At 39.0% G+C, this 11,439-nt stretch overlaps 1 protein-coding gene across 1 annotated transcript in view; it reads left to right on the top strand.

Moving 5' to 3' along the window:
- Positions 1-11,439, top strand: part of LOC118209722 — a 411,967-nt gene that overhangs the window by 390,671 nt on the left and 9,857 nt on the right. Inside the window, exons 17-19 of the mRNA XM_035385292.1 lie at positions 9,635-9,780; positions 10,122-10,232; positions 10,787-10,897. Coding sequence (XP_035241183.1) covers positions 9,635-9,780; positions 10,122-10,232; positions 10,787-10,897 — 368 coding nt within the window. The remainder of the gene's footprint in view (positions 1-9,634; positions 9,781-10,121; positions 10,233-10,786; positions 10,898-11,439) is intronic.

The following is an 11,439-nucleotide window of genomic DNA, read 5'->3' as shown; positions in this document are numbered from 1 at the left end:
TATCACATTTTGCAGTAGATTACTGACCTATCAATGTTTGGTCCAAACACTCTTATTGGCATTTTTCAGTTTGGCCTTACAATCCTTCCAGCTTCTCCCATTGTTATGCCTGGATTTATGACAATCACTGTGACTCTGAATTCATTCGATACAGCAGGATTTCATTGGGCTGCTCCATGTTGTCAGACACTGCTGAATGTAGTGCTGTAAAACTGCCTTTTATGTTGGGATTACCAATCATGCTGCAATGCGACTCACATGGGCAATGTTGTTGGACGAGACAGGATTGCAAACATGTTGACTTTATTCTATCTGCATTATTATATCTGCATGTCTAGCAATAATAATTTGGAAGTCTTAATATGAGGTGACTGTATTGTGAAAACTGAGTGTGATTTAGAGTTTTGTACTTTGTGTGTAGGTACAGCAATTTGTGTCTTAAGGTAAGAATTTTGCCGGTTGTTGGTTTACCTAATTGCATTGAGTCAAAGCAGTCATAACATACTGTAATGCATTTGCAGATATTAGAAATGCATATGAAAAAATGATAAAAAAATGAGTAGGGTCTCAGGAACATCTCAGAGACTGGATGTCATGCAAACCACACTTCTGCCTTGATTTTGGCTTAGTGGCCTAATCCATTCAACTGATGTGCAGGTTAAAACCTGCAGGAAAATGATTTCTTTGAGAGGTAACAGAAACATAACTGCTCAATAGGAAAGCAGTGACTTTTCAAAATGTATTGAGTTGTGGTTACACTGCAGTAACAGAAGCAAGCATTCATCAGACACTACACAACTTGTCTTACAATGGATTTTATTTCCACTACTGTAGATGAATGTCATTGCTTCAACTGTGCAGATTTTAACCCCATGCTGATCTGCTCATATTGAGCACAAATGAAATAAGTACTACTGTGTCACAGGAGTTCAGTACATCATACAATAATGAATCATAACAGCAAAGCATTTGATATTTTTATAATTCAGGTTTAATCACTGAAGATTATTGTCTAAAGGTACAGAAAATTACAGCAACAGGTTCAAACAAAACAACCATGACAAAATAAATAAGGAAACTCAACCCATCATTGTTTACAGTAATGAAAGGAAATAAGTACACTGCAGTGATAATTCTGCATTCTCCCTATCAGCTGCATTTGCCCACAGAAATTTGCACATTAGAACTCAAATGAAAGCATGAAAATTATTTCTTCAAAAACATTTTACCCTGCCATCTTTTGCCATTATTACACTCAATGTTATATTAATGTTTTAATAATAAAAGTTCTTAAACACACCTTGAACATTCGCAATATAAATGTATTCAAATGTAATAAGAAATATAATCATATTTAGATAGGATGTGATAAACCTTAACCTGCTAAATGATTATACTCTTATGTACAGGGTTTAAGCTGTACTGAGGTTAATATTGGGCACAGCTGAAATTGCACTGGTAAGGCATTGGTCAAGGAAGATTGCAAAGTGTGTCGATGTGTGTGTGTGTGTGTGTGTGTGTGTGTGTGTGTTTGTGTGTGTGATTGGGTGAGAGTGTGTTTGTGTGTGTGTATTTCTGAATGTGTGTGTGTGCATGTGTGTGTATGTTTGTGGGAGTGACTACGGATGTGAGTATGTGTGTGCAAGTGCATGTGTATGCGTGTGTGCATGTGTGTGAGTGTGTGAGTATGAGTGTGTGTGCACGCATGTATGTGTGTATGTCTGTGTGTGTGCACACGAGTGCCTGTGTGTATGGGTAAGATAATTTTTTTGTGTGTGTTTATACGTGTGTGGAAATGTCACAGCAGTGTGAGAGTGTCCAGTTTAGCAGCAGACAGCGCTCTCACTCCTGAGTCTCCTGGGTGATTGTATCTCAGGTCCAGCTCTCTCAGGTGTGTGTGTGTGTGTGTGAGGTGCAGTGTGTAAACTCTCTGTACTTACAGCAGTGTGAGTGTGTCCAGTTTAGCAGCAGACAGCGCTCTCACTCCTGAGTCTCCTGGGTGATTGTATCTCAGGTCCAGCTCTCTCAGGTGTGAGGGGTTTGAACACAGAGCTGAAGCCAGAGAATCACAGCCTCTCTGTGTGACTCTACAGCCTGACAGCCTGCAGAGAGAAGGACACACACACCTTACACACATTAATATAAACTAACAGGGCTGTGTGTGTCAAACACATATCAGTGTGTTACACACCTTACACACATTAATATAAACTAACAGGGCTGTGTGTGTCAAACACATATCAGTGTGTTACACACCTTACACACATTAATATAAACTAACAGGGCTGTGTGTGTCACACACATAGAAGTGTGTTACACTGGAGGCGGGACCAGAATAACGATGATTGACAGCGGGATAGCGAATGGAAGGATGAATGGTCCTCCTGAACGACGTGGAATGTAACAACATGTGATATAAAATTATAACAAAATATAATACAAAACAGTCACGTGCCAGCAAGAAATGCCACTCAATTGAGTTTATTGCAAAAAGTGCCCACTTTTTCACAGGTCATACATAAACCAAAAAAATAAAATATCCCACTATTCATGGAAAGGTGCAAGGAATGTCAGCTTTGGTTTTGTATACAATGTCCATCAGTCAGACACCTGCCTTCCAGAAACTAAAGTCCAGGTGGGGGTATTGCACCAAGCAGGATACCTCAGTTAGCCAGGTAACTTCTAAAATAGCATGCAACAACTTCTCTGAACATTTGTTAATAAATAGCAATAATCAATACTTATGACTAATTGACACCTAATATATTCAAGTTTAGTTTTACAAATTCAGATTCAAAACATTAAAAACTATAGCCAAATATTTTTCACAGGTGAGCTGACAATCCAGCTTCCTGGAATACCCGAGACCTAAACCTGTCCTAAACAAAACAATCCCATGGTCCTGTATCGACCGCCCCATATAAATGAATGGAACTTAACATAAATTTGCTAGCATACTGTATAAGTGTCCTGTCTTGTGTATTTGAGGTTAATATGAGAAATTGTGGTTGCTATCAGCACGTCCAGGAATCCCTACATATTCACAGTTGTAACCCAAGTCGTAGGACGCAAAATAGCCATTAGGAAAGCAGTTTGAAATTAGGAAGCAACGTCTGCACCATTGGGTTTAGTGGGTCGCGATGAGATAATTCGAGCGTGTTGCTTGTCTTAAAGTTGATATAAAAAATAAGACTGTATTAATATAACTAAATGTATATGTATGAAGTTGGTTTTTCACATTTAGACAGAGTATTATGTGTATTTTTACAGGACTTCCATTTTAATTGGTAACAATGTCCAGTTCTCTCTAATAAATTACGAAGTATGTCTTTCTCAGTTCAGATGAGGTGAAAGAAAGAAAAAAGTAGTTGAAGAATTTTCAACAGTTTGGCATATTCCCTACATCAGTGAAATGTTGCTGTATGCTACTGTTATGTACGCTTAGTGTAAAACATCACCACAGGTGTACGGGTTGATTACACAGGAATTTACAATCAGATGCACTTTTTTAAGGTGAGATTGTTGATAAGCACTTAACTCATTGAGGCAAATCCAAAAAGTAAATCAATATATTTAAAATATAAATGGATTTCACTTACATTGCAGTGAAGACATATATAAAGTAATGTATATCTATATATCTTAATAATGTTTGTAATATTCCTTATATAAGGCTTCCATTCAGTGAAGACATGTTTTTTCTTCATATAGCCTCATATTTAACGATCTTATGAATGTGGTTTCTGAATTTATTTTTATATGGGCATCATGTTTTTAAAGGCTGGCATTAGAGCACAGTCCATTTGTGTTGGAAATATTTTCAGTGTATACCCATTATGCACAGTCACCTGATCCTCTGCTTCACAGATGGGGCCTACCTGGCAGTGGGATCCCACGACAACTTTGTTTACATCTATGTTTGAATTCAAGTTATTATTTTGAAAATAATAAATCGGTTTGAGGCTGCAGATTTTTAAAAATGGTGGTTGAAATAAAATGCTGTGAGTACTTGACTAATCAGAATTGTTCAGTTCTTGCGCCCCACCCCAAACGTTCCTGTACTTTTCGAAAGTAGTTTGGGGTAAAATACAGTCCCCGGAACTTAATTTAGACCCTGGTTCCTGTGGTGGAAACGCACTGAGTTCCTCAAATGGTTCTAGTTCCTGGGGAAAGTTCCTGCGGTGGAAATGCAGCTTATGTATATATAGCCGCGTTTCCACCGCAGGAACTATACCCCGGAACTAGGAACCTTTTGAGGAACTCAGTGCGTTTCCACCGCAGGAACTAGGGTCTAAATTTAGTTCTGGGGGCTTTGTTTTACCCCCCAAAACGTTCCTGCTCGGGGGGTAGTACTTTCCGAAAGTACAGGAACCTTTTGGGTGGAGCTTGCAGCGCTGAACATTTCTGATTGGTCGAGTACTCGTAGCATTTGTGTTGTATTTATTTTCCGCCATTACCCGCCATGTTTGAAAATATGCAGCGGCAAACCAATTTATTTTCATAATAACTTCAAATCAAACTTGTATGTTATGCGGCGCAGTAGCCTACTTTTGGTTATAGCCTGTCAACGTCTTGGAATTATAACTTGTGCTCTTCTGTTCTTTTCTTGCTTTAGTATTCGTTTTATAAAATGCTAAGCATTCGTGCTGGGACAGCATATTACGTAGGCTACCAAAACATTCAAACGGATTAATTCGGTTGCTGAATATTTTCTTCCGGATTTTCTTTGTTAGCCCGTTGTAATTGACTCAAAACGTTTGATACAGTTATGTGAGGTATGCGGTAGTTCTGCATAATTAACATTGGTGATACAGTACAAGCAAACTGGAAATCACCTTCCGCACTTTTTATCCGGGTAAAATAACAGGTTAATTCTAGTAATCTTCCCTTTAGCTTTTTCAGACTGCCGTAATTTTACTCAATTTTACTGCCATTTTTCAATTCCACGAAAAGACCAGGAAGACTATGGACTCATTTATGGTGCATGGTTCGCATCTGGAGGGCACACTTCGCTGCTCGGCTAGCAGTAGCCTAACTTCGAAGGAAAGCAAACGGTGGCTGTACCACTACTAATTTACATTTTCACGCAAGTCCGAGTTTTCGTTCTATTCTTGTCATTTTGCGATTAGCCTATATGGAATTGACGACGAGAAAGTAATAAAACAGCAAATTGTTTACAACGTGTGCATGTTTTCTGCTGTTAATGAATGTGTTTGAGAGGATATATGAAAATCAATAAATACAAAAGTAACCATATATAGTCATTGTTGGTAACCCGTTGTATATAAGTGGAATAAACCCCTCCGGGCTGTCCCGGTTATTAGAAAATAATGTAGGCTACTTCGGTGGTAGTATGGGGTTACAGAAGAAATCATATGACAGATGGACCGACGACAACGTCAGTGGGCTAATTTGCCTAATCTTCGCGGTACTTTAGACCCCGGTGGAAACGCAGACAACCATTGGCTGAAGGAACCTTTTAGTTCCTGGTAAAGTAGTTCCTGGGACTGAAAGTACCGGGTAATTTTGGTGGAAACGCTGCTTTTGTCTATGGTCTGGGTCCTGTGAGGCAGACCAGTAAAGAAGTTAAAAAAAAAAAAAAAAAATTTTAAGTCAAAAGAGAAAGTGAAAGTTTCAAACTAAAACGTCATTTTAAAGACGGAAGACAAAGAGCATGCAGTAAAAAGGAATTAAATTTGATAAAAGAACTGAGTAAGTAGTCTGTTGTGGATTGGGATGGGGAGAATAGAAGCTAGATGAGAAGGGGTATTTGGAGTAATAGGAATCTGTAGCTATGATCGCAATAACGCTTAATTTAGTGAAATAAAACGGGCAATAAAATGGCGCCCGAGGAGTAGACGAGGAGTTGCCTAATATGCCTTTTTCAAATTCCCCATTTGGGACCAAAAACAAAAAATACCTTTTCAAATACATTTTTGAAAGTTTAACGTTTATTTTAGCATTTATTTGGTATTTTACCTATTTGGATATGACGAATGTCACAGGCCTGTCGTCGGCTACATTATGAGACCTGCTAGGCTACTACTGTAACAAAAACAGACCGAACATTTTAACTGTGCGGATTGAGAAGTCAAAATGTTATTTTTGCTCTGTATTCACACAGTTTGGATTAAGACAAATTAAGTTGATGTCTGCCATGTTAAAGTCGGTGGTCGGTAGTTAATTCACGTATGGAAGCTGAATTTCATAGTTGGTCTTCTATTATTTGAAACGAGACATTAGCTTCCGTATACAAGAGCATGCTAAAAAGATGCTTAAAGGATATTAATTTGCATATTTGCTATCCAACTCTGACTAGTTTCAATTCACAAAGACCTAGTGGCCATGTCCTTACCAATTAATTCTGTTCTATTGAATTCGTAAAGTTTCAATGATAATAAATTCAGCAACTACTTTAATAATAGCAAGAACTGAAAAGAACTGCGGTTATAGTTGCATTAAGACGCCGTTTCTTGTATGAACCACAAGATGGAAGCATGTAGCTGTGCATGTAGGTCTACTTAAAATGACGAAAGCGTCTGGTTTTAAAGCCATCACGTCAGACCGAATTTACGTTTTGCCTGAGTTGGATTGAAGTTGAAATTGAAATACAACATAAATTGTACTGCAGCGATTTCGAATCGAATTACAACTACCTAGAAATGTAGAATACATGATAAAATGACTTTAATGAGATAAAATTGGGCTTACTTAAGAAGAAATAATGATCTACATTTATGAATTATTGATTTGTCGTTTTTGGATGTTTTCCAAGAAGATTTCTCACGAGCATGCTCGTGTTTGTTAAATGTATGTAAGGGGGATTGTTTATGGGTAAATGTGCGGTCGAAACACTGACTGGAAGCATGGGTAGTTAACGTTGCCAAATGTTTTAAAATTTTACATGAAACGCAATAACAGGGCTATCAGTCGGCTATAAATTGTTGCTAGCATATGGTATACGCCAACAAGCAAAATACATGCATCTCAGATACTGACTTTATAGGTGTCACAATTATTGGCACCCTTAAAGATTGTTAATAATAAAATCTAACAGAGTGAACTTTACACCAGCATGTAGATATGAGATGAAGCTGATCTACACCCGCATGTATAAAAGACATTATGCTGATCTCAGGCCAAAGGAACTGTCATGCTCTTCCACTGCTTCACTGGAGTTTAAAACTGAGGCAACCTGCTTATAAAATCTATTTTTCATCAAAAGCAACTAACTCACAAATGAAGAGAAAATGGTTGTTGACCTTCAAAAATAAGGAAATGGGTCGAAAACTAAACAAAGAAATATAGGACTTACTACTGTGAGACCAAATATTAATAAATTTAAAACCACAGGAGTAGAGTTAAACCTGTCCAGTAGAGGGCGCTAGTGTATCTTAGCCCCATGCTCAGTGAGGTAGATGGTTCAGGGAGCAAAGAACAATCCAGTGGCCACAGTTGGAGAATTACAGAATTTGGCTGCATCGGGGGGTCACCAAGTTTCTATTAATTGCTACATTTAGATGCTCCAAAAGTAGATGCTACCTCCATGCCAAAAGGATGGTTTCAGGAAAAATGGTTTTACTGGGAGTAATCGACAGTTTCAAGAATCTAAATTGTCTCATCTACTGTGCTCCAGAGTGATGACATTAGAGCTCTTTGGCTAAGCATAGCTGTTATTCCTTTTGTGGCCTTTCTGTTAGCTTGAATTAGTCTGCCCATTCTCCTTTGATCTCTCATTAACACAGTGTTTTTTGTTTATCACACCATTCTCTGTAAACTCTAGAGACTGTGCTGCATGAAAATCCCAGGAGGGCAGCTATTTCTGTGATGCTGAAACCACTACGTCTGGCACAGACAGTCATGCCACAGTCAAAGTCGCTTAGATCACACATCTTGTCCATTACAATATTTGCTCAAACAAAAAACTGAACATCTTCACTATGTCTGCATACTTTATATATTGAGTTGCAGTCACATGATATGCTGTTTGGTGGAGTAGGGTATTTGAATTAACAAGCAGGTATACCTAATAAAGTGGCCGGTATGTAATACAAAGGATATGGGTTTGGTGTTGATTTAGGGAGGTGTGTACAGAAACAAGCCACATACCTACTGTTAAATACGGTGGGGGATCTTTAATGTTATGGGGCTGTTCTGCTCCCACTGGTCCTGGGGCCCTTGTTAAGGACAATAGCATCATGAACTCTACCCAGGTACCAGGACATTTTAGCCAAAAATACTGGTTGCTTCTGCCAGCAGACTGAAAGTCGCTAGTGGATCTTCCAGCAAAACAGTAACCTCAATCACGCATTAATATTCACGAATAAATCATTAATTAACCACATAAGCCACATTTTGCAATGGCTACAGTCTCCAGACTTGAACTATATTGGAAACCTGCAGTTTTAATTGAACAGGACAGTTCTGAAGCAAAGACCCATAAGTATTAAAGAACTGGATGGAGGAAGGGTCTAAGATCTCTCCCAATGTGTTCTCTAGTCTTATTAGACATTATATAAAAAGACTCAGTGTCGTTATCCTTGCAAGGGGAGGGTGAACAAACTACTGATATGATAAGATAAGATGACACTTTATTAATACCCAGGGGGGGAAATTTGGGTGTTACAGCAGCAGAGAGTGAGTACAAAAGAAGCAGAAAAAGCCAAGTATACATAACATACATAGTATACATAGTGGACATACACTCACCGGCCACTTTGTTAGGTATACCTTGCTAGTACCGGGTTGGTCTTCTGCTGCTGTAGCCCATCTGCTTCAAGGTTCGACATGTTGTGCGTTCAGAGATGCTCTTCTGCATACCTCGGTTGTAACGAGTGGTTATTTGAGTTACTGTTGCCTTTCTATCAGCTCAAACCAGTCTGGCCATTCTCCTCTGACCTCTGCCATCAACAAGGCATTTTTGCCCAGAGAACTGCCGCTCACTGGATATTTTCTCTTTTTCCTTTCTCTGTAAATCCTACAGAGATTGTTGTGCGTGAAAATCCCAGTAGACCAGCAGTTTCTGAAATACTCAAACCAGCCCGTCTGGCACCAACAACCATGCCACATTCAAAGTCACTTAAATCACCTTTCTTCCCCATTCTGATGCTTGGTTTGAGCTTCAGCAGATCGTCTTGACCATGCCTACATGCCTAAATGCATTGAGTTGCTGCCACGTGACTGGCTGATTAGATATTTGCATTGACGAGCAGTTGGACAGGTGTACCTAATAAAGTGGCCGGTGAGTGTAGTATATATATTATAGTAATAATAATAAAAAAACAAGTGAAACATGTAAAGGAAAATAAATAACTATTTCAATGAACCCAGGGGTGTCAATAATTGTGACACTTAGTTTCTGGAAATAACTGTATGATCTGAAAAATTTTGATTGATTCCATTGAATCCTTAATAAAAAGTATTTAGCAAGTTGGACAATCAATATATAGTTTACCACTGACATTCATGCAATACAATTGTTCATCATTATCAATGGTGCAAAAACATTTGAGGTGGCTGTTTAGAACATGTTTAGGGCCTATTTCAGTTTTGGATTGCTTACTGTCAACACCGCGGCGTGTTGCATATGCGTGTCTCTGTGTGTTCAGTGTGTTCTCATTTTGTGTGTTTACAGCTTGGCTGGTTTGGGATAGAACCCACATGTGGTCTAAAGTGGTCAGATGTGTTCCAGTCTCCTGAGATAGGGGGCGCTGTTTATAAAATGAATCTCTCAGAGGAGCCAGACGGCAAAGGAGGAACCCTCAGCACTGACAGAAAGAGGTACAAATGCGTTCATCAGATATTTAATGTGCTGTCTCCATGTGCTGTGAGTTAGAGCTGCAGTAAGAGGATGAGTTTAACTGGAAGCTTTCTCTCCATGTGCTGTGAGTTAGAGCTGAAGTAAGAGGATGAGTTTAACTGGAAGCTCTGTCTCCATGTGCTGTGAGTTAGAGCTGCAGTAAGCGGAGTTTAACTGGAAGCTCTGTCTCCATGTTCTGTGAGTTAGAGCTGCAGTAAGAGGATGAGATTAACTGGAAGCTCTGTCTCCATGTGCTGTGAGTTAGAGCTGCAGTAAGAGGATGAGTTTAACTGGATGTTGTGTCTCCATGTTTTGTTCACAGCGTCCAGGTAGAAAGAGCAGGGTCACCTGTACCCAGCTGTCTGTCTATGAAGAGTGATCATTCAATGGAAGGTCCAATCGCATTCAGAGGAGAGGTCACAGGTGATCAAAGGTAATTAAAGAGGTTCAAATTGACAGTACTGTTTAATTACACTTCAATGTTACTGGCACCTTTCTGTTGTCGATGGGTGTATTAAGACTTTCAGATCTAGGTGGGGGTTATTATTGCACATATAGCTGTAGGTTTGTGATTTATATCACATTCAGGTGTAGGTGAGGTGTATTTTGTCATATTCATTTGTGCTGTGAGTTAGAGCTGCAGTAAGAGGATGAGTTTAACTGGAAGCTCTGTCTTCTTGTGCTGTGAGTTAGAGCTGCAGTAAGAGGATTGTCTTTTACATTTATAACTTATTGCGCCTATGCCAAATATTACTCTTGACCATCCACAGTTGAATATCACGCAAACACAATAAATTAGATTATATTTAAACGTTTTAAATATGCTTTCAGATTTTATTTCTGGCGTGTTTGGGAGCAAGGGCTCAATTTTAATCTGCACTTAGTGGATGAGTTTAACTGGAAGCTCTGTCTCCATGTGCTGTGAGTTAGAGCTGCAGTAAGAGGATGAGTTTAACTGGATGTTGTGTCTCCATGTTTTGTTCACAGGGTCCAGGTAGAAAGAGCAGGGTCACCTGTACCCAGCTGTCTGTCTATGAAGAGTGATCATTCAATGGAAGGTCCAATCGCATTCAGAGGAGAGGTCACAGGTGATCAAAGGTAATTAAAGAGGTTCAAATTGACAGTACTGTTTAATTACACTTCAATGTTACTGGCACCTTTCTGTTGTCGATGGGTGTATTAAGACTTTCAGATCTAGGTGGGGGTTATTATTGCACATATAGCTGTAGGCTTGTGATTTATATCACATTCAGGTGTAGGTGAGGTGTATTTTGTCATATTCATTTGTGCTGTGAGTTAGAGCTGCAGTAAGAGGATGAGTTTAACTGGAAGCTCTGTCTTCTTGTGCTGTGAGTTAGAGCTGCAGTAAGAGGATTGTCTTTTACATTTATAACTTATTGCACCTATGCCTAATATTACTCTTTCCCATCCACAGTGGAATATCACACAAACAATATATCAGCTTCTATTTAAACATTTTTAAATGCTTTCAGATTTTATTTCTGGTGTGTTTGGGAGCAAGGGCTCAATTTTAATCTGCACTTGGAGGATGAGTTTAACTGGAAGCTCTGTCTCCATGTGCTGTGAGTTAGAGCTTCAGTAAGAGGATGAGTTTAACTGGAAGCTCTGTCTCCATGTGC

The sequence above is a fragment of the Anguilla anguilla genome, chromosome 12, assembly GCF_013347855.1.
Source record: "Anguilla anguilla isolate fAngAng1 chromosome 12, fAngAng1.pri, whole genome shotgun sequence".
Taxonomy (NCBI): Eukaryota; Metazoa; Chordata; class Actinopteri; order Anguilliformes; family Anguillidae; genus Anguilla; species Anguilla anguilla.
This window is presented reverse-complemented; position numbering and strand designations above follow the sequence as displayed.